Source organism: Stegostoma tigrinum, chromosome 20 (genome assembly GCF_030684315.1).
Source record: "Stegostoma tigrinum isolate sSteTig4 chromosome 20, sSteTig4.hap1, whole genome shotgun sequence".
NCBI classification, from domain to species: Eukaryota; Metazoa; Chordata; class Chondrichthyes; order Orectolobiformes; family Stegostomatidae; genus Stegostoma; species Stegostoma tigrinum.
The window spans coordinates 18695546-18720549 of NC_081373.1; the positions used below are offsets into that span (position 1 = coordinate 18695546).

At 38.2% G+C, this 25004-nt stretch overlaps 1 protein-coding gene across 1 annotated transcript in view; it reads left to right on the top strand.

The window, feature by feature from the left end:
• Positions 1 to 20474, top strand: part of fam204a (family with sequence similarity 204 member A) — a 209957-nt gene extending 189483 nt beyond the window's left edge. Inside the window, exons 8-9 of the mRNA XM_048550968.2 lie at positions 11698 to 11804; positions 19458 to 20474. Of these exons, the coding sequence (XP_048406925.1) occupies positions 11698 to 11804; positions 19458 to 19509 (159 nt within the window). The 3' untranslated portion in view covers positions 19510 to 20474. The remainder of the gene's footprint in view (positions 1 to 11697; positions 11805 to 19457) is intronic.
• Positions 20475 to 25004: the final 4530 nt, after the last annotated feature.

A 25004-nucleotide genomic window follows, 5' to 3' on the forward strand; every position in this document is an offset into this window, starting at 1 on the left:
TATGATGAGGTTTTTGCCGAGCTGTTGGGAGAAATCAGCAGCTTACCTGCATGACTATGTTTTAAGACCAGCAGTGTTCACTACTGGCCTGAAGCAATCTCTTCATCTGAAATTTCTTGTTTGGCTGAAACTCAAATTTCACATTTGATTTGTAGTTTTAGATAACTCCAGCTTCTGCAAAGGTGCCATACAGTCTGTGAGTGCTCTAGTCCACGGCAACAATTTGATTAGTATAAAACATATTGACCTCATTTAATAACCTGCCAAGGTAAATTTACAGATTTTGCGTAATTTAAAGGTATTAAATCATCATTTAATGGTGCAAATTTTTCATATATGATAATAATAATTGGATACAAGCTGCACTTCTTTACTAACTATAGCCAGGTCTCAATTAGTTGTGTGAAATGTAATTCTTTCAATAGAATAGGGACAGTTCCAGATCAGAATTGGGTTATTAATCTCACAATTTCATCAAGTTTATAAAAAGATATTCAAAATGCTGAACTTCAGGAAAATTTAGCTGATCAAAGATACAGATAATAAACTGTCTGTTGACAAAGAGAAGAACTTGTTTTCTTTTTAGTTGAACATGTTCAAGCTTAGCGGTCCCCAAAGTTGGTCATATCCAACTTAACTCAAATATTCAGGAAATGATACGAATTCCAATAACAAAGGGGTTTGGCAGAATGACTGTTTACTCTAAGTTTCTTTCATTCTATGCCAACAATTACATAAACAGGACCATAACTAAAATAGTCAATTTTTAAAATGTTGGTATTATTGTGAAAATAAATTCTTGACATTTAGGTCAGATAGATATTTATTGAGCTAGATTTCTTTACCCATTCTCAATGATAAATGGAAATTATATGTTAAAATTCTTGCCCACCACATGCACTTCATGTAAGCAGTTTCATTGACATGCCAAAATTATTATCTGATTCACTGAGAGTAATTTCTCAGAAGGTGTGCTAGCAGTAGTGCTGCCTGATTTTAAAACTCATTGATAAACATGATTTAATTCTGAAATTTATTTAATTTCTTGTATTCACTAAAATATTTAACACATTATTTCTTAGAAACATAAATATTTTCCTTTTGCTTGTTCTACTTCATGTATGTCAGCCAATTTGACGTAAGACCTTGATGTTTGTTCTGTATTAGCATGTGGAATGTGTTATGCTATCTGGTCATTGAAACAGACAATTTTACAGAACATTCTGCAAATCAGTGTACTCTGATCATGTTAACAATGTTGTAAGTTGGGGTGTGAAATAGATACATGTTAATTGGTTATAGACTTGTATGTCTAATTGTAGCTTCCATGCTTATGGGTAAACCAACTCTAAGAGTATATTGACCCATATTATTAATTATTTAAGAAAGCAGTTGAGAAGTTGAGTAGAAATTTATGATTGACTAAGCTTGTACAGACTATTTACCCTAAATTATCACTTATTTCATCTCAAGTTCCTTTTAAGATAGAACATACATTAGTTGCATACTTCATTAGTTTTCACTTTTTAAAAAAATTTCCAATTATTTCATTCATAAAAAAAATCAGGTCTGCGTACACTGTATATATGACATGAGCCTGCTCATTGTCCTGCATTGCGGAAATGATACATACACATCTCCATATTAGGTTTTCAGCACTACTTCTGGTTTGGGTTTAGATGATGTTGTGAAGGATTGGGGATTGGGGTAAACCCATTTCCAGCCAGACCAAAAAAAACAGCAGCTTGCCATTTTTAAATAAATCAAGGACTTTTTATAAAAAAAATTAAACAAAATTCCATTCAAAATTGCTGCCTAATTTGGGAACCATAAAGAGGAGATAAAAAAAGGGGAAAAAGGTAAAGGAACTGGTGAGCAGAGGAGCTCTGACTGGAGTGACCTACTTTGCTGCCATCTTGACCAAAATAGTGCCCCATAGCTCTAAATGCATGAGGGCATTTGAGTCTGAAGACTTCTGGATTAATTTTTGGGCAAAAGGAAATTGAGGGTTTTGCAGATAGGGTTGGAAGGTCAGATTGAGATGGAAGATCAATGATTAACTTATTGAATAGTGGAGTAGGTTTGAGGGGCTACTCCTATTTTCATGCCTTTACATTTTTATGTTTGTGATGATTGAGATAAAGGGATTTTGAAAACAGAATGACAAGATAAATTTGATTGAAATATTAAAATGTCATTCATTTTGAATTTCTATTTCTTGTAATTGTTTCAGCTTGAGTAGTCATGTTACAAAATTCCTAAGCATCAGTTGTATGAATGTAGACCAGTTTTGCATCTGAGCAAAAGTAGTTCTGCAACTGACAAGGCACGTGTAATTCCTCAGAAGATTGCAGAGCAGCCTTGAGTAGTCTTAAGCTGTCTGAGCTTTGTTCTGTGTTTGGTATGACTCCAGCCATGTCTGAAGTCAAATTCCATTACTTCTGAGGGCTTCAGCTGGAAAGCTTTTTAATCTCAAATATTGAACCTTTAGGAATGTTATGGAGATCTCATAGTCCCATTGACATTCTTTTAAAAGGATTTATAACTATCTGGCGGGCAGAGGCATGTGCTCATGTGCTTGTATATGTGCACAGACCTCTGTGGAATCAAGGTGAGAGTTAGCCTTAACTCCAAACTACACCAGATTCTGCATTTCTCAGTTTATACATGTACGTGTCAGTTGAAGGCCCCTCTGTTCCATATATCTTGAATGTGACTGTCTGAATCCTGTTTCAAAAGAAGACAAAAAGAGAGCCTTAATTCACAATTCAAAATTAATGCAAAATATCAATTTGTCTTCAAGTATATCGTGGAGCTGTCAGTTTTTTTTGGTTCTTGCATTATACTTGTGCCCTTTATCAACTAAGTTTGGCAACTGTGATTCATTTGATTTTGATCAAGTGAGAGCTTTGGCAAAATATGTTTGAAATGAGAAACATCTAAATATTTGATCAGGAGATATTAGTTGACAAGTTTTGAATGGTAGAATGGCACTTATTGTGTTTGTTTTGGGTCTTTTGTACATGTCAAGTAACTCTTACCATTTGCAGTGATTACATTACATAAATTGTACAGATACTTGTGCGCTAATCAGTATACTGGGCACTAAAGCTATTTGCTAAAATTCTAACTACCTGCTCCCTTTAAAAAGCCATTGATGTAATTGTACTGTGCATTACACTGCAGTACTCCTATAAATATCCCATTATGGTTGTACTTAGAGCATGGTAATTTTGTATTTGGTCCGTGGTTTAATCATGCATTTTATACTCAGACAAGTTCATGATGGTGACCAGCAGGTAATAGATTTGTATTATTATGCTAAGTTTCTACACTGTTATTTCAAGTTATTGAGCTCTTGCTTTATCAAACGAAAAAGCATAATGGATAATTGTTTTTTTAGAACACATTTTTGAGCAAGAGAAACACTACCACTTGAGTTTTTGGTCTTAAATTACTGGAGCATGATATTGAGCTTCAATTAATGGGCTAAAAAAGTCAAGCGAAAGAATTAGTTTTATTGTATTCGACTAATTGCCGAGGTAGGCAGAGCTTTTTTTTATACTATTGATTTTTTTGCAGTTTAATTAAGCAACATGTTTTCTCTTTTTAATTGCAGCCATTTTTTCAGTAAATTGAAGCCCACAGCAAAATACATATATAATTTGTTTGTAATTAGGTATTAATTGGTGGTAGTTGAAGCTTAGCACCCTCTGTTTCTTTCTTCCTGATTGCCATTTTATTACTAGTTACTCATTAATTAATCTGTTTTTCTAATTAGCTTATAAAACTGTTGTTGTAAATGCGATTGAAGTTCAAAGCGAACTAATAAGCTTTTTCTCACTTGGAAGGACTGCGATAAAGAACATGGCAAAACATAGGGACTAGCTATGTTGTTTATCAGAGGAAAAGGGGGTGGGAAAAGAACATTTTAGACTTTTTAGCATTCAGACAGTGGAAGTTGAAATTCTGCCGTATTACCTACAAGATGAAAGCTAATTTACACTGAATTTCACTAATTTTGTTCAACCTACGAAATGAAGAGCTGTCACCTGCTCAGTGTTGCATTGAAGACTGTGCCAGTGATCCATGAAATAAGCTGCTGCATGCTTTGTTCTGATAAGAATGAACAAATCTGCACAATGTACGGTTCCCAGATTCTAATTTTCATACTTGCATGAAGGCAAAAAAATAAGCCGTTTGTAGGCTGATTAATCAGACAGTGGAGTTTTGTCTCTTTGATCTGTTTGGTCTCCTAGGTAACTTGCATAGACATTAATGCAGAGCTCCAGTAAAGACAATCAAGGAAACTGCAGACTGAACTGATAACATAATTTAATACACAAATCAGAGCACAGTTCCTACTACAAAAATGTTTATTTTAAAAGGCCACCAATCCAACCTGGGTTATTATTAAACATTTTTGTATTGTTTTTCTCTTGATGGATTTAATGGTAATTTTTATATTAATTTGTCAGAATATTGGGAAAAAAAATCTTTACTGTTCATTAGCTGCAGGTTATGCAAACGCTTTTACAAATCTTCCAAGTGGCTGTATAGATGAATGCCTCAAGGGCCCAGCAAAAGCCATGTATTTCCAGCCAGCTAAAACCCTTATCTTCAATCCAAGAAAGTACCATTAATCTTTTTGAAAGACCTTTTATGGCTTTTAATATAACCCAAATTAGAACATTTTACACCCTTGGTTCCTGAAATATAGTGATAAAAAGCCTTTGGAGTTCAGTTCTTTTACTGCATCCTCAGACTCTGTCCTCCCCTTCTTCCATTTCCATCTAGGCTGTGGCAGTTTTTTAGATTTTCAGGACGATGTGACACAGTATTACCTTGACCGTCAGCTTCAGACCTATGTGACAACATTCGTCATTTACCAAAGTCTTTACACTCTTCAAAACATATGTTTTGTGAAATTAAACAGCCTATTATAATAGTGCTAATAAATCAATGTAGTTTAAGTCACAACGTAAAGTGTTGAAAAATCTAAATTCATATTGGATATTTACCAACACTGAATTTGAATAGTTTGAAATCTTTGGTTTTGTGCTAAAATCAGAAGGGACTTAAAAATTTCAGTGGACTACAGATTTGGCATGTTTGTTAAATGCCAGGTTGATCGTAGCTGTACAATCTTGGTGTTTTGAATGGCTGAATGTACAATTAAGGGCATTCTGACAGGTCACCTTTGCTTATTTATTACTTGCCCAGTTCCCAGCCTCTGGTGAATCTACTAATGTCTTTGCAGGTAAACCTGTCTCATTTCAAACGAATAATTCTCTTAACAGCATTTTCAAAGTGTGTAATACATAAGATCCATGCCAGTCTGGGAATTTGAAGCTAGCTTAATCAAGCTCAAGGAGCCAATATTTATCTTCAAACAGGAAACCAATCCTCAGTTTCATGGTGCAGTACTGGAGTTCTTGAATAATATTCCTTGATTATATGTCTGAGTTGAGGGACATTATAAAGAGTACAGAAAAAATTCAACTCGTTAGAAGAGGCCACAACTAGCATAGTCTTAATTATTTTTTAAAAACCCATTGAAGCCAGGTTTGTGGCCTGATTTGAGATGATATTGGCATTTCAAAGGCACTTATGATTTCCTTATCCCTGGACATTCTTTTTAAATTGTTTGATGTTCATTAGTATATGGAAAATTGCCCTCACCAACAGTTCACAAATTTATGAATAAAATTTGAAGAACAGCAATTTAAAAGAAAAACTGTAACATATTTTCATTGGTGTGCTTCCTTTTGTAGTTATCTGTACATTTTCTACATTAAAAACCATTTGTATCCTTAAGACTTAAAAATGTTTGAACTTCATCCCCTAAATCAGCATTCTTGTCCATGTGAATTTCCACTTAAAAAGTAGTGGATACCCATTGACTCTGACCACCAGGGCTTACTGTCATTCTCTCTGAGCTTACCTGGATGCTCACAGAGGTATCAGGTTCACATTACTGCCGTTTTGCCTTGCTGTTCAGAGTAGAAACAAAGCCAGGAAAATTATTGCAGTTGTTAACAGGCCCCAGTCACATCAAGGGGGATAGCCTCTGATACCGGTCCAGGCCTTGCCCAGGTGATCAGAGTCAGACCCTTTCTGCACAAGGAATGAGGAGCTGAATGTCAGGTAGCAAACGTCTTATCTTGACCCTTTTTGCCCTGTTATGTGGTGTTGTTCTCATAAACAGACAATGACAGATATTATGAGAAATGAAAATGGGTAGTGTGGCTGTAATGATTGATTCGGGTCCTGAGCTCACAGATTGGAACGGGTGAGAGTGAGAGGGAAGGTGCTGCAGGCAATATTGAGAGTGGTAAAGCCTGAGCTTTTCTGGGAGCTACAGTGCAGTCACTTAAAGTGAGTGAGGTTCAGAAAGAAGATGATGGACCTTACCCTGACAGATTGGGGAGAAACGTTTATCTTTGTGCTTCAGTGCTGTGCATTTGTCCAGATGGCTGAGACTGTGTTAACCCACATAGTATCTTGGACCATGCTGGCATAATCTGGATTCATGGCCCACACTGTTGGTCCTGCGGAAGGAGGAAGTTCTGCATTGGCAGGAGGTGCTAAATCCCTCCACTCGTCCATTTCCTGCCATGTCTGGGGCAAATGTTGGAAGCCACTTTGGGCAGCTGTACTGCTTGTCTGGGTGTGCAACATACGTTTAATGATAAAGTGGGCACAAGAGATGCCATTTAACTGTGCTATTCGCTGAGAGATGAGCTGTTGCGGAAATGACACATGGTAAGATGGGGCAGATGGCATGTGAGATAGATCATCAGCAATTAGTAAGGTGCGTTCAAAGTACAGCAAGAGAACTTGCTAAGCATTGTAGCAGAAATCCTTGCAAAAAACTTGTTACAACTTTGGACTTTGCCAAAATAAAATTAGGATTCAGCCCAGAGTTTTGAAGGACTTTGTGTCTTGATGACATTTAGGCTGAATTGACTGCTGAGCCAACTCATATTTCTGATTTGATCCTGTCATTTAATGTGCAACTTAGGTAAATTGCGGTCAGTCATAAACTGTTAATTCATGTTTAATTAATGTCGACTTGAGGTTTTAAAGTCTGTGTGATTAAATACAACAGTAATTAGTGTTTGCTTTGTTTGACTTCAGTATGGTTAAAAAATCTCTTCCTAAATGTTACAATCTTGTGGCTTCATTCTTTTAATAAGTAACTGGGACTTTGGATTTTTCTACTTCAGAAAGATAATGTTTCTTGGCTTCTTCAGGATCAAAACAGTGTTGACTGAGCAACAGGAAGCTGATTAATAGTAGTGAATGGTGTTTGTCAGACTGAAGAGAGATATGCAGTGGGCTTTTCTTGCTGGATATAAATTATCTAGAAAGTTTTGAAATTTGCACTTGAAATAAGCCATTGAAGAACTATGAAGTGTGAGGATAGAAATTAACATAAGAGGTAGAATAGATGGACAACTGCTGAGAAATTTTGTGCAGAGAAACGTGAGTCATTTTGGGAGGAAGAATGAGGAGCGGCAATGTAAATTGAAGAGTATAATTCTAAAGGCAAGCAGGTATAGATGCTTCTGGGGATAGATGTACACATTAGCAAGTGAAAGGAGCATCCAGAGGCTGTCAGCAACATTGGATGACCCTTTTGCTCTCTCATCCTAGAGTTTAAAGCAAAAAGAACCAGAAATTGCACAATTTAAAACAGCAAGAGTTGGGGCTGGAGTCTGGACTAATCAGAATAACAGCACAGGGAAACTGTTTAGTGATTGATTGATGAGTATTTTACTTGTTTATAAGACAACAATTGTGTAATTTTTAGTAGTCTAAAATTAGGTTCAAGGCATAGTAGGGCAGTTCAGCTGGATGAAATACCCATGATGTGTCTCATGTGCTTGCTTCATGCTTCGGGGACAAACACATGCAGAAAGCATCATCGGGTGTAGGAGCCTGAGCTCCAGGTTTCAGAACTTCCGTGATGGCTGGATTCACTGTGGTGCATCCACAAAACTGAACTACACAGATAACCTGATTAGGAAGGTCGTCACATTGCAGGACCATTCAGGCAAAGATGGAATAAGTGACTGTCAAGTAACTGAGGAATAATAGGGTAATACAGCGTGGAAAAAGGTTCTTCAGCACATCACGTCTGGGCTGGTCATCTAGCACCTACCTACTCTAATCCCATTTCCCAACACTCGCCAACAGCCTTGTATGCTGTGACATTTTAAGTATTTATCTAAACACTTCAATGTTGTGATGGTTTCCCTCTACTTCCCATTCAGGCAGTAAGTTCCAGATACCTAATATCCTCAGGGTGATGAAATTTCTCTGTAAGTCCCCTTACCTTAAATATATGCCCTCTGCCAGTAATTGACCCAACTGCTAATTTAGCACATTTATTCCTGTCAACTCTATTTATGCCCCTTCGAATTTTGCAGAACTCAAACAGGTTCCTCTCAACCTTCTCTGTTCTAAGGAAAGCAGCCTTAAATGATGCAGCCTGGGCAACATCCTGGTGAATGTTCTCTGTATTCTCTCCATTGTAATCACATCCTTCCCTATAGTGTGGTGACCAGAACATGCATGCGGTACTCAAGCAGTGGCCTAATCTAATGTTTTATACAGCTCCATCATAACCTTCCAGCTCTTGCATTTAATGCTTCAACTAATAAAGGCAAGTACGCCACATGCCTTCTTAACCATTCTATCCACTTCTCCTGTTGCATTAAAAGGATATATATAATGTACTCCAAGGTCACACTGCAGAATGAATAGGATGAAACTGTTCCTGTTGATGCAGTGATCAAGAACCAGATGACATCAGTTTAAGATGATTGGTATCAATGGTGCCATGCATTTTTACGCAGCACATTGTTAGAAAATGACATGCCCTGCCTGAGGGTCCAGTGGGAGTGGAACGTCTTCAGAAGAGGATAGTTGTCTGAAGCAAAGAAATTTGCAGTGCTACAAGGAAGAGGCAGGGGCAGGATGGGGTGAATTGCTGTTTCAGAGAACCAGTATGAATATAACAAACAGAATGGCCTCCTTCTGAGTTGTAAGCATCCTCTGATTCTCTAAAAGGGAGGGAGGATGCACAATAGTTCATAATCGGAGAAACAGAAAGTTCTGGAGGAGTTGTAAAGCTGGCGCAGACTACAGAGGTTGGGTGGGGGTGGCAATTCCATAACACCATCATTATTACTGTGGGTTGTGTAAACATGTTTTTACCTGAAATTACTTCTTACAAACCAAGTTTTCAGAGTCAGATGCCAAGGAAAGATGCAGGATACCTTCCTTCAGAAATTACTTTTTACAGAATTACCCCAGGCTAATCTCTCACTCGTAGCAACAAGCTAAAAAGTGCTACAAGAAGAAAGAGAGGATCGTCTCACATGCCTTGAGTACTGTGCATGACCTGAAGACTAAGATGAGATAAGGATTAAAATATTTTTAAAAATGGGTGATTGTAAATAATTAAACAGAGTATGCATAAACACAGTATCGGAATAAAATCAGAAAATTCGGGCAATGCCAGCATCTTTGGAAAGAGAGACAGTTAACATTTCAGGTCAGTGCCCTTTCACTAGAGCTCAGAAAATTTGCAAAATGGTGCAGGTTTTAAGCCTGTGAAAGGAGGGACAGGAGGAAAAAAAGAACATAAGGAAAAGATAGTGACAGATAGAAGACCAAAGAGATTATATAATCGAAGAGTTAAGAGGTTCAGAGAATGATAGCCCCAAGATATTGCTGCAGGAGTTCTTCAGGGTAGTGTCATAGTTCAAATGACCACTAGTTGCTTCATCAATGACCTCTCCATTATATGACCATAAGTGGGGATGTTCAGTGATGATTGCGCATTTGTTCTGTATCATTTACAACTCCTCAGCTATTGAAGCAGTCCATATTTATATGCAGCAAGATCTTGCCAACATTCAAGCTTATGCTGTTAAGTAGGAAGTAACATTCATGGCACACACAAGTGCCAGGAAATCAGAAAGAAACTAACCAAATACTTACTGACATAGCATTACCATCATTAAGATCACTACTATCAACATCCTGGGGGTTAATATTCACCTGACACAGGATTGGGTGTGTCATATACGTACTGTGACTGCAAGAACAAGTCAAAAACTGGAAATTCTGCAGTGTGTAACTCTGTTCTTGACTCTCAATCATTTTGCCATTTACAAGGTGCAAGTTGAAAGAATGATGTAATATTTTCCACTTGCCTGGACCATTGCAGCTCTAACAATACTCGAGCAGCACAACAACATCCAGGAGAAAGCAGTTTGTATGATTGACACCACCTTCACAATCAATGCCACCCCACAGTTATCTCCTTAAGCTAATTTGAGATAATAGCTTAGTTTACAAATATTATTTGTTTTATAGATGCAACTTGCCAGGACATCCACAACGCAAGAACAAAAGAAAACAGCTTATGATAAATAAAAAAAAACAAAACGCATACTATTTTGAATAATACCTGCAGCCACAGTAGTTTATTTTTGAACAATATCAATTAAGAAATGTGGAAAGTACTGTGCTATGGTCAGGAAGAGTAAATAGTATGAAATAATTGTGGAGTATAACTGCATCGAGGGCTGAGGCATAATCCATTATAATGTAAGACTGCAGGCCATTCACATGAACTGACTGTAACAGATCTTGTTCTGCATCGTGGTTTAAAGAAATAGTTTCACAGTTGCACTCATAGCTTTCAACTTATTGTGGCTTTCTTCATCACCCTTCCCCTAAAGGTACCGCAAAAGGAAAATATTGTTTGGCACAGACAGTTGCAGGATCTTGCAGTTAAATGTTTGGTGTATTATGCCTCCAGCTGTAATGTCATTCTATTACGGTTTTGTGTACAATTTGTATATTAGTATGAATTTCTTTCAGTTTTGGATTAACCATATTCTGTAATCTCATTTTGCATTAAGGATTATTGTGAAAACTGCAGGAATAAGTTGAAGCTTTACTATGCAGAGAAGTGAACAAGAAAAATAATGTTTGTTGGAACTGTTTTTGGATCAGTTTGAAAGTGGATGAGCCTGTAGGGCTGAACCTGTAGCTTCCGTGGGGAAGGGAGTAGAGGCACTGGCCAATCTGCCAGTTCCGCCACTACACTTTACCTCTGATTATGTTTGCAGCAGCAGGATTTTCAAGGTGGCATTCGGGTTCATGCAGGTGGGAAAGACAGACCAGTGTAGGTACCTGGAGGTAGGCTAGAAGGCCTTCGTTGATGCAGAAATTCTAACACACCCACCCCATTGTGGTCAGCTGGCTGCAGAGGCGATTTTTAAATTTAGGTTTGAAAAAGTTGGAGTTAAATCATCTTCATCTTGCCACGCCTTTCTCCCTTGCTTTGCCTGCATTGTCTCCTGCTCCTTTGGAGTTGAATGGCCTCTGATTGAGCAGAGCTTTGAGACTCCATTGACCATGCTTAATTGAGCATGGAACCTGCCTCCAGACCAATTAATGAGAAATTCCTGTGTAACTCACCATGATTGACTGTTTACCAAAGGGCAGACAGCCCTTTGGTAAACAGTCTGTTTCTTACCCCAAGATAAAATTTTACCCGTTGGCCATGTACCCATGAGAAAACCTGAAAGCAAATGAAATTTTGGAGTTAATTTTATTTTTTATATGTCTTTTTGTGTTTAGCTTTTCTCATTCTCTTTGATCTTTCAATAGCTGGGTGTGAAAATTGCCAAGGCCATCAAATGTCGTGATTTTGCAAAAGTCAAACAAGAGACTGAAGCTTCTCAGCAGGCCCAAAAGAAGAAGCAACTTGCTTGGGGGTGAGTCATTCTTTACCAATTAACTTCAAACACTTTCTGTTGAATTTGCACAATAATCAATACAACAGGAATGTTTCATCTGTCATTGGTTACCTTTAAGTATTATTTTCAGTTGGCATTTGAGTTTAAATGTGAGTTTGGATTAATGGACTGCACCAGACAGTTTAGAAAAAGTGGTAGCTGCTTCAGACCATCATCCTGTCAGAAGATCAAATATACAGCATTCATTTGTAAGATGTGCAATTTTTATGTGGTTTGAAGCATGTGTTTTTATATATGACCAGAAGCAAGCAAAACCGGAGTTCAGCTCCCAGCATCTTTCATGTATCCTGACCTGTTTTTGAATTTGAGCAAATGAGCAGCACACCTCAGAATATTTTGGAAGGAGCAGGAGACAGCAGAAGTGGGCAGCACTTGCTGTACTTCAGAAAGTATTGTTATTTAACACTTCTGATGTCACCTATTAGGAACTGAAATCAGCTTTGCTTCAAGCTATTCCTTTTCCTCCGTCATCTCTCTATGGAAATCTCCTCGATCTGTTGCAGGATTAGTTAGGTTTACAGGATTCGATGCGATAGAATATTTCACAGAACTGGTTTTGTCATAAGTTACTTTTTGACATAAAATCACCATTTATACACAAGCTTAAGGGGAAAAGTTTACTTTGAGGATTTTCAATCTATTACATGACTATATAATTACATTTAACTTTGAAGTTTCACTGATAAATCAGTACCTAAATTTGACACACCTTCTGTCCAGCTAGTCAATTGTAGTGTCTGTCTGCATTTTCCATTTGTTAGAGTTGCCTTTGTCAGCCAAAGATTGTTGGTTGTTTGATATGTCAGTCTCTTGGATCAATTAAATAAAACTTTAATCTCCTCCTTCCTGATCAGCTGAAGTGTATGTATTGTGGAGGCACAGAAAACTGGATTGCAGGACAGAAAATTGGACAGAATGCTAAAAAAACCCCACAAAATTAATAAAGAGGAATAAATTAGAGAATGAGAAAAAGCTCATCAGAAATATAAAGAGAAGCAAATGTTTTGATAAATACTTAGAGTTAACAAAGTGATTTTTGGTCTAATAGAATGGAAAATAAGAAACTAACATGTGATTTGATCATGTATTTTGCATTTAGTCTTCACTATACTGGATCCAAATAACAGCCCAGAAGCAGCAATAAATCAGGAAATGGAAGAGAGGATGAAACTCTGGAAAATCACAATCTCCAAATATGTAGTGCTGAGTAAATTGATAGTGCTGTGGGTTGACAGTTGCCCAGGTCCTAATGGATATCATCCTAGGGTTTTAAACAAAGTGGCTCATGAGATAGCTGATGCATTGGCTTTAATTTTCCCAGAACTCCTTGATTTGTAAGAACATAAAAAATAGGGGCAGGAGTAAGTCATTCAGCCCCCATCCGTACCCTGTCATTCAACAAGATCATGACTGAGAAATAGTAAGAACACAGATGCTGGAGCCAGAGTCTGTGCAATGTGGAGCTCGAGAAACACAGCAGGTCAGGCAGCATCAGAAGAATAGGAATGTCGACATTTTAGGTTTACACCCTTCATCAGGACTCTTATTTCGTTAATGTGTGGGCGCAGGGGAATGAATGTGAGTCCTTTGCTGAGGACTGACAGTTCGTCTTCAGTGAAGGGGAGGTCAGGGGTGATAGTGAATACCCGGCAGGGCTTGGGGCCGGGGCTAGGTGTAAAGCTGGAGCTGGGAGTGAGGTGGAGACTGTCTCAGGAGTGGGTCTGTGGAAACGGTCATGTGGGCAGAAGCGAAAGTAGTGATGTGGTCAGCGCTATTAGAAGTGACGTGGTGGTATTGATGGAAGAGGTGTGGTCAGCAACATCAGAGGAAGTGACATCAGCAGCATCAGCAGGAGTGGCCGAGGCAACCATGCAGTCAATGGCACCAGATGAATTAAGGATGAGGTTGTGAATAGGGTTGGGGTTTAGGGTAGTGGAGGAGGCGTGTGTTTGGAGGTTGCATGAGCAAGTTTGGTGTACTTACGATCCTTGATATCCGATTGGGCATAGGAAAAGTGTTGGTTGAGGGTGTGGATGCACTGTAGAATGAAAAACGGTAGAGGTCCTTTGCAGACCTAGGAAAGAGAGGCTCTGAGCTGGGCTAGGGTTGACTGTAGTGAGAGAAGATGCTAGGCATTGGCTGTGAGCGTAGAGCTAAGGATCAGCAGAGAAAACCATTTCTGGAGGCTCTGGTTGTCGCGGTTTGGTCCAAATTGGGATGGTCTGAACATAGACTCTAAACAATGGGGTATGAGTCAGCTACAGGGGTAGTTATTGAGGAAGAAAATGTGGCTGTAGTAACAGGTTTGTTTCAGTATGTGGTTGCAGTGTTTCGGGGCAGAGAAGATCACCAGTGAGTTGCAGTGGGAGACAGTTCCACTGAGTTCCTATCAGATGGAGGAGGACAATTTCTTCAAGGTGGGTATCCTTGGAAGAGGCTTTGCAGTAGGGTTTTCAGTCACTCGGAGATAACAGAAACTGCAGATGCTGGGGTCAGAGTCAATACAGTGTGGTGCTGGAGTAACATAGCAGGTCAGGCAGCATCAGAGGAGCAGGAAAGTTGACATTTCAGTTTTAACCTGAGCAAGGATGTAAATAGTTTCTAGTTTCTGATTCTAGTTTAAGATCTCTGCCACTAGTGAAAATTTATCACAACGTCTACCCTGCCAAGCTTCTCAGAATGATGGATGTTTCAATAAGATTACCTGTCATTTTTCTAAATTGTAGTAAATAAAGGCCTAATCTGTTTCACTGATTTTGATAAGTCAACCCCTTCATCCCAAAAATCAGCCTAGTGAATCTCCTTTGAACAACCTCCAGTGCCAATATATTGATATGACACGCCAAACCAAATCATCCTCACTATCACTGGGTTCACAACACAGTGAAATGGAAACATTCAATGACCCTCAAATTGCTCAGTTATTGCTAACCAGATTTACGAATAGTTGATCTTGGACACCAGTTTTATAACTTAAGAAAAACAATTTATTATTAATAATATAAGCTTTAGCAGAACATTTTTCTTTGAAAGGGCAATACAGTTAATATGTATGATCTTAGCCCATTCTTCTATGATCACAAACCCCCATTCACACTGATAGGCAGACACAGGAGCTAAATTAGAAAAGAAAATCAAAGAATTGTAATTTGCCATACAGTTGCCATTTCAATGCTCTATACCAGGCCTTCATCATCAAACACTTCGACAATGGATTGCATTACAGACATATAGGACTATATACCTTGCATTCTGAATTCAAGAATATAACTAGAAAATATGGACTTATCAACTTTAGCAAGAAGAATAGAAAAACAATGTTATTTAAATGATGAGAGATAAGAGCTCTGAAGTGCAGAGTGATCTGCATGTGTTGACACTTAAATCAGAAAATGTTAGTTTGCAGGTACAGCAAGTAATCAGGATGACAGAGGAAATTCTGGTGTTTATTAGAAAGGGTAATGGAACATAAAAGGAGAAATGTTTTACCGGAGTATACTTTTCATCGCCTAATTTGAAAAAGAATAGAATTACATTAGAAGCATTTCAAAGAAGGTTCGCTCAGTTTGAGGTTTGAGGTGGTAATTCTATGAGGAAAAGGTTTAACTGGCTGGATTTGTACCCAGCAGGAGGAGTTTGGAAGAATGAGAGGTGATCTTATTAAAACAAGCAAGATTCTGATGATACTTGATTGGATGAATACTGCAATTATATTTCTTCTCGTAGGGTTGGCTAGAACTAGGAGATACAGTTTAAGATAAGAGACCCTCATTTTAAGTCAGAGAACGAAGAGAACATTTTTGTTCTCTTTTAGCATTCTTAGTCCGTGGATTTCTCTTCACCAGAAAGTGGTGAATGTTGTGTCATTAAATGTATTCGGAGTATTGTTGGATAGATTTTTGATCAACAATGGAATAAGTTTTATAGGGGACAGACAGGAAAGTGGACCTGAGACCACAACTAGATCACAACTGATCTTATGGGGTGCAGGCTCAATGGACCAAGTGACCTAATCCAGTTCCAAAGTCTTATGTTTCCTCTTGTTGTCAAGGCTTTTATATGATTCACGAGCAATTGGATGAGGTACTGCCCAGTGAACTGTATCTCAAAGCATGTCAGTTATTGACAGCATGACAATAAGATGAAGGTATGCTTTTGAGATACTGAAAACTTCAAACTATAATCCTTATACTGTGATAACCTACTTCCTAACAAAGTCCATTCTCTAGGACAAGCTGTTTCATAAATCTAATTTCTGTGAACTAAAAACAGAAGTTTTACAAGTTTTAGATTTTCTCTGTAATCAAAAAGAAATCCTGATACTATGAATCTGAAGGCAAGCTAATGCTCGTTAATGTTTATTCTGTCTGTTCATAAACTCCTGCCAATGCATGTAAATCACCACTATCACCCCAGAACTCCGTCTGTCATACTGGTTTTTAAAAAAGCATGGCTACAGAAATAGGGGAAGGTTAATCAAACCAAACCCACCCCCCCCCCCCCCAACACACACAGACTACATGTTGCTAGTTCAAACTCTGAAATAAATGATATTAAGAGATATATAAGTCTCACTCCTTACATCAGAACCCCCCTCCTAGATGAGTGCAGGTCTTAACAACACTCAAGAAGGTTGACAATGTCCAAGACCAAGATTGATTGGCACTCCATTCATCACCTTCAAAAATTCACTCCCTTCATCACCAGCATATTGTGGCAACAGTGTGTATCACCTACATGTTGCACAGCAGTAACTCCCCAAAGCTCCTCAGACAGCACTTCCAAATAATAACAGCATACAACTAGCAGCAATCACCATTAGCTGAGCTGTTATTTTAACAGAAACATTTGAGTCAAATCTAATAATGTGGCAAATATTTGATTTGTTTTAGAATTAGATAAATCAAAGTTATTTCAGTACTTAAATGATATGTCTTATTGATTGCTTTTGTTTTAACAAATTTTGGTAACCCCCTTAAGATGTTTACTTAGTGCATCACTTGGAACAGATTCAAATCCCTGTGAAGACTAATGTTATCATTTGCTTAATAAAATGTTATGAGTTTGGTTAATTGTCAGCTCGGTAGTCAGCCATTCAACATGTTTGAAAATTCCCTATACACCCTGTAGGCAGCAGATAGGTGAGAAAACTACAGTTCCTGGGTATTTTTTTTTTGTCCGTGAGTGTACCAATTGTGTTTTTAATTAATTCGTGGCTGAGCTAGCCACCTCTTTAATCATCAATTTTGCAAACCCTATCTCTACTGAAGCTGTTCCCATCAAGAATTTCTGCCAACTCCTGACACATGATTCACAGTGAAACTACTTCCTTCTGATTTGCACTATTACCGTGTTGTTAACTGCAAGTCAAGGAAATAGTACTGTTTGATGCTGGTCAAAACATTGAAGTGTGACATTCTAACAGTTGAACATCATGGGCATGGAATCAGTGGAACTGCAACAAGATCGATGGCAGTATTAATTCCAATGTAAACCCAATTTGTAACGCTATTAATACATTTCCATAAAACATATTGATCATGATACTAAAACACAACTTGATTAAATTTTCAATTGCACATGAACATCCATTGTATGCTGGTGTAACATATTGCTGTGCCTAACATGCAGTGCCACTGATGGTGAGATGATGTGTTACAATCATTCCCAAATGAGGCCTTCGAAATGTTAACTGACGTTGCTTTGCTAAGCAGAGATCTTAAATTTTTTGCAAGAAAATGTTTGATCCTGACGGATGATAATACTAGGCAAGATAGATCTGAAGTGAAACCTGCCCTGGTAGATTATAGGTTTTAGTTTTGCAGCTTCATTACCGTGATGGTCAGTCACTGAACTTATTCACACAAGGCTGACAATGTTCTTTCTAACAAGACACCATTTCATTATACAGAAGAAAAACGCAAAGATAATATGGTAATTTAGAAAGATCTTTCCATTAGCAGGCAAGAGAAAATGTTAACATTTTACCAGCAATATATTTTACAGACACACAAACTCATTGAAGATTTTCCGCTTTTAACTCCTCATTTCTTTAACTGGCATTTATTCTTTGAAATGATGCTTGAACTCATTGTATCAAAATTACTTACTGACTGTTAAATAAAAACTTTCCCCTGGCTACAGTTTATGGACTGATATTTATTATAAACACGCAGACTCCCATAGCTGCCTAGACCACACCTCTTTACACTATCCTGCAAAAACTCCATCCCATTTTCTCAATTCCTCTGTCTCAATCGCATCTGCTCTGATGAGGAGACGTTCCTCTCCAAAGCATCTCGGATGTCCACTTCTTTCAAATAACACTGCTTTCCCCCCGACTTTGTCATCCAGACAGACCTCCGCCATTCCTCCTCCATTCCCAGCTCCATGGCTCTCAACCACCATGCCTCCAAAACATGATAAATATAGAGTCCCCCTTGTCCTCACTTTCCATCCCACCAGCCTCCACGTCAACGTATCATCCTCACACACATCCACCAACTCCAATTAGACCCCACTCTCTGGAACATCTTTCTCTTCCCACCCCTCTCTGCCTTCCGCAAAGACCAACCCCTTCGCTACTCCTTAGTTCACGCCACACTCCCCACCAACCACTCCAACCCATTCCTGGTACCTTCCCTTATAACCACAAAAGATGCAACACATGCCCACACACCACGTCCCTCACCTCCATCCAAGGCCCTAAACAGTCCTTCCAAGTGAGACAGAGCTTCACCTGCATCTCCCCCGATATAGTCTATTGCATCCAGGATTCCCAATGTGGTCGTCTCTACATCAGTGATACCAAACATAGACTAGGTGACTCTTGCCCCAAGCAATTCTGCCTGGCCCATAGCGACCAACTTAACCTCCCAGTCACCGCCCATTTCAATTCCCTTCCCCACTGCCCCTCCGACATGACCATCTTCTGCCTGGGCACCCTCTAGCACAGAGGACTGAACATTGAGTTCTGAAATTTCAAATAACCTTCCCACCCATCCCCCACCTCCCCTTCGAGCCCTACCTTCTCCCTTCCATTTCACCTTCTGACCCTCTGTTACAGCCACCAACAGGATCCATCCCTCCTGTCGACCAACCAGGTCACACCTACCGCCAGTGTCCACCTATCTCCATCATTCGGCCTTCACCCATTGCTCCCCCCACTTTATCTGTAGCTTGCTCTACCCTCACATCCAGTCCTGAAGAAGGATAATACCCAAAACCTTCACTGCTCCTTTCCTTCAGATGCTGTATTCTTCCAGTCTCCTGTTTTTCTAAATAAAATCAAACCCATTTACCTCTACTTGAAAATCTACCTTTCCACAGATGTTAATATATTATGATCCTGTATCATAGGGGCAGAAGAAGAGGAGCAATTGGAAGTTAGGTTAATCCTATGTTCTGTCATTTCTACTATTATCCTAATAATGATAATTATGCAGAGACCCAGGGCAGATTGATTTGTTTACTCAGTTATGAACAATGCCAAGTGCGGAAATATCCCTGCCATGTCAGATAGTCCACCATGAGCCAAATCATCAAACCATTCTACAAATAGAAAATATGAAATAACAATATAATGTTTTATTTTCTTTTCACACAATCCAGATTTGAGGCGAAGAGAAGATGGGAGACAAAAAGTAACATGGGCTACATGTGATGCCATGACACCATATGAAAATGAAGTGGCCAATGAAATGTATTGAAACAAGTTCTCTGCTGAATCACTTGACCTGGACTTGCACTTTAAATCCAATCTGGATGAAGTCATCTGAAAGCACTTTACAAGAGCGTAACAATGGCTGTGTCCTGCTGTTTTCATAACTACGCATTAGCTGGTTGTGAATGACCAGCCTTCAGTGTCTAAAATTTGAACACAAGTCAAGGAGATTGGATGAAAATTTTGATGTAAATAAATAATTTTGAGCAAGCCCTGGCATACCTCCTGATGGAACAATTATGTACAACAGCGTACAGTGTTTCAGCTTGTAATCCTACAAGCTGAAACACAGAGTGCTCTATTTATACCAGGAAAGCTATAAATTCAAAAGTCCTCAGATTTGCTGTCATTTGGAAGCTGCTACCTTTGTAAGGTGAACTTTATTTGTTCTTGCGCTGCTGTATCATCAAAATCCTATCTGAGCAATGAAAAACAAATATACTCTGGGCCAACTTCCACCTTTCCACGCCCCCATCTTTCGGTTTAAGTCACATTCACGCGGCTCAAAGGGTCACTGTGCTACAGTTTAACTGGCAGACAAGCTGTGGGGGATATATTTGTATTATTTAATTGCTCCAATGTTAGCCATCTGTTGATAGCATTCAGTATTTCAGCAGGATCAGGATTGAACAGAATTCATAATCTCAGTCTTGTGTGACATCATCACATTTTTTGATCTGATTTCATTTTTGACAATATCCTATTTGCTTGTAAATTAGAAGCAACAGATTGCATATGTAGACTGCATCATTTAGGTATTTTACTAAACCAGATGTCTGATAACTACTTTGAGAGGCTTTACTTGCCTCGAATCTAGATGTATTCTGTCAAAATTGAAATGATTAAATTCATATGGATTTATTAAGGTGTGGAATACTGATGAAAAATAAAATGAAATATTTTCACTTTGGCATTCAATGTTAGCCAAATAAAAAAAAGTTCTTCTACTGTGTTCAACAGCATTACTCAATCCCCAAGGATAGAACAGCACAGCAATAATCACGTTTTCTGAATCAGCCAACCTTAATCCCACTTTGTAATTTAGGATGAGAGTTCATTACAATTGGTGACTCAATGCTGCATTGTCAGAGACGCCATCCTTAAAATGACATGTTAAACAAATTCAGTGTTGAGATGAACATAAACTATCTCATGACACTGTCCAGTTAGAATAGGGAATTCGAATCATGTCCAGACACTCTTTATTCCTTAACTAATATATGGAAAGCAGATAAATGTGACTTATTTTTTGTTGTTTTAGGGATCTTGTTTGTTAAAATTTCTGCAGTTTTTGAAACTGCAGTTTAAGTAATTAGATGTGGCTTGTTTTTGTGTAGACGAAAAGGTACTATATAAATGCATGCACTTGATAAATTTTGATTGATGTTAATGATTTAATGACAATTTGTGGATAGTCTCAGCCCAAAATACAAGCACAGCTGCTGCGAACCTGTAGTAACAGAAGAGATTTGATGTTTCCCCTCTTCCACTTCACTTCCAGCTGTCAGGCTAAAGCGGGGGTTGACTTCACTGAAAGTATGCTGCTCAATGGTGCCAACCAGTTGCATGTCCCAACTCGAGAAACTCCTATATGTTGACCCTCTGCGAATATATAATTTAATCTGAATTTGGGGCATTCAACAAAGTGCCTCTTTCTTGGAACCTATCTATTCAGGTTCTTTGAGTTTTCTTTCATCTGTAACACTTGCTCATTTTTCAGAACATCATTCTTAAATGACAGTATGATAAAGTATTGTAGAGATCTGCATTTCAGCTCACAGCTATCGACTATTTAAGACTTTGTTTGTTTGAAATGTACCTCTTGGTTATGTGGGTTAATGGGTGGTGCTACTGTAAGTCATTTTCAAATATATCTCAATGTCTCAGATTGCTAATATCTGAAGTTTTTCAATTACCTTCACTGCTAAACAGAAGTCTTCATTGATCTGTGATCAATTTTTTTTAAAAATTCCTTTGAGTGCAGCCTGTTTATAATTGCTGCATTAAGACAATGTGTGCATCTTGCCTGGTGATGTTGGGTTGTATGTAACCTGCCATATTACACAGTTATATCTGGATTGATCTGCAGTCGTGCTCCCACATGCTTAAAAGCAACATTTTCCATGATATCTATGGTTGTCAAATCTAGCCAGATGATATTGGAAATTTTTAAATTGCTGACGTTTGTGAAACTTCATAATAGCACACTTAAATGAGCCTTAAATTTGAATCTTTACAATGCAGTTCGTGGCTACCTCAGAAATGGCGGGGAAAAACACAGTTATTCTAATTTTTTGACAAGACACCATGTGAATGGAAGGTATTCCATTTAGGAGAGAAGAAGAGGAAAGAGTTGCAGACATCAGTCATTTTTAAAATAATACTGTCTTCTTGATTATCAAATATCAGCATAAACGAGCGATAACACACTAACATCCCAGAGCTGCACAAAAACGAAGAGAAACACCTATACCAAGTCTTTACAAACAATGGGTGTCCCATCAGCTTCGTCTGCCAATGCCTGGCAGATAAACAACACCAAGAAAACACTGTACACCCCAATACTCTGGCCACCCTGCCTTATGTTAGAAACACATCAAAACTGTCTACAGGGCTCCTATGACCTCTTAGAATAATGATAGTGCACAAACCAACAGCCACACTTTGCCAGTTACTCTCAAAGATGAAAGGCCCTCTACCCACCATGAATAGGATAAATGTGACGTACAAAATACCATGCAGCAACTGTGAGAAACACTACACAGCATAGACGGGCAGGAAACTCGCCACCAGGATACGTGAACATCAACTCACAGCAAAACGACATTACCAACACTTCCTAATTTCAATACACTCCAGCAAAGAAGGACATCAGTTTAACTGGGACAAGCTAATAATACTAGAACAAGCAAAATGAAGACATGCCTGGAGGCCTGGTTTTCAACCACTGATGCGATAAACAAACATGTTGAAGTAGACCCCATCTACATGCCACTATAGTACAAAACCAGAAGCAGGGCTACCCGCCATGACAGACTGGGATGTATAAATTCAGAGCAGGACAAAACCACAACATTTCAACAGAGGTTAGACGGCACTGAAGATGTCACCTAGAAGGGAGAAGAAACGTTTGCATGAAAACCAGTCAGTTCAGCAAACCAACCAACAGCTCCAGCTACAGGTCTTCATTAAGACATCAGCATTAGTGGGGACTGTGGCTTCCCAGAGGATGATGCCTGTTTGAGAGCCATCTGCAGGACAGTTTAGAATGGGAGAAAACGGGATGAGAAATGTTTCCAATAAATGCTTACTGCTGAAGTGATCTGCTTGATTTTATTTTCCAGATAATGAAAGATCTGGTAGATTTAATGTTGGGATGTCTTGTTGAAACTTCCTGTCCAGTACAGGCAGTGCATTCAGTTCTGAGAGTAACCACATGAAGCCCCAATGATCCTTTGGAATGCTGTTTCCCTTATTATCTTATAAACAGGACATAGATCGACAAGAAAACTGTTGCATAATTACTAGTCAACTTGATCTTACCTTTTGAAGGCAGCCTAGAATTCAATTCTAGAGTTGAATAGAATCCCAGAAAACCTGCAAAATAACCTGAGATAATGTGCAAAACTAGTCTCTAGAATAAGTTTTACTTTCTTAAGCCATTTCATGAACGAGTGCTTAAGAATTGCTTTACTCAAAATGTTTAAGACATAAAAAAAACATTAAAAGTTCAAGAGTACAGGCATCTTGACAGATAATAAAAGTTAAAAGGACAAGAATTTTAACTGTACGAAAATTGCAGTGTACTTTCTACATTGTATGTTTTGCACAGATTACATACATTAATTTTTCTGAATGTATATTTCAACATGAAATATACAAAGTGCCAGTATTACTCATAAAATTATGCATTTCCTTACACAGATGAAATGATAGTGACAGTATCATGAAGGTTCTGTAGATTGATCAATGCATTTTAGAGTAATTATTTTCAACTGATTTATTGTTATAGGTACTCCAGTTTTTTTAAATTAAACTCAGTTTAGAATGCAGTTTGTGATGAATTACATAGCAGAATTACATTTTTTTTTACACCCCAGGCCATTTCTGAATTTTCAACACAAGACTGCACTTTTCTTACAATGCTTGACAGCCTTCTGAATTGCCATCAACAATAATTTATGTTTACAAGTAGGAACTGCAGTAGATCTGTCATACAATTTGGTGGGGAAAAGGAGACACATTCATGCAGTAACTTCAAATGAAATCTTAAAGGTTCTTTTGAACAAATTTAAACTTTGTTAGAGACTGTCTCTTTTCTTATTTGACAGTTCTAAACTGAGGATTTACTCCCGATGTTCCAGTAACATGCAGCAGCTTTAACTATTAGGGTGTTCTTTTATTGCTACAAAACATTACATTTGCATCATTCCTCATCCTGCTGGACTTCATGCCTATGTATCGTGCTAATTCTCTTGACCAAGAAAAGGGCTAAGAAAGCAAAGAAATTAAACCACATCTAAAAATTGCAAATCAATATTTGTATTTTCTCCTATATGACCTGTAAGAAAGGTTTCTTACTGTGGGAATATTTTCATCATTATTACCAGTGCTGATATGTCTCATTTCTAACCATAAACATGGTTGCATGATAAATACAATCCTAGATTCAAATATTTTATGTCAGCTAGCCTTGCATTCACCATGTCAGTCGCCTAGGCATTGCAATTTTATAAAGGTTTTCAGGACAAGTTATTTTGTTTCTAATTAACATATTGTATGCATGCTGGAAACAGCTTCTAACATAAATAATTGAACCTTTAAATGAAGTAAACAACCAAAGAAATTCAGGACCAGCAGAAATAATTAACAATTCAATTGTTCAATGGATCTAATTTCTGGTGAAAATGTGCTTCCAGTCTCAGGGATCTTCCTGATGGTTTCTTTGAACAGTCTTCCCCCACTGCAATTGAGTAGTGACTTGTGATACAGGAAGTACATCTTACTCTACATCTGGTTCTGCTGTTGTCACATGGAGCATAAACGTGAAACTGTCTTGTTTTATAGTCACTTGATTTAGTCAAATGACAATTCAAGCTTTCTGTTAACTGATTTAAAGGACTATTTTTTGGCATTACACCCAACCACATTGAACATTTGAGCATTTCATTAACCACAGAAAATGCGTATTTTGCCACGGAGGGAACACCAGTAACTAACTGAGTTACTAACTTAGTTTTACGTATCATAACCTGTGTGCTTGCAAAGTTTTAATTAAGCCCCAACAAGAAAGTTGCATTCAGTTCTGGTCAACACACAATAAGATTTGTGTAAAGGACTTCTGAGAGTGCAGAGGAGATTTACTAGAAAGATTCTAGGGCAAGGGGGCCATTAATAAGAGATAACAAGGTGTAGAGCTAGATGAACTAAGCAGC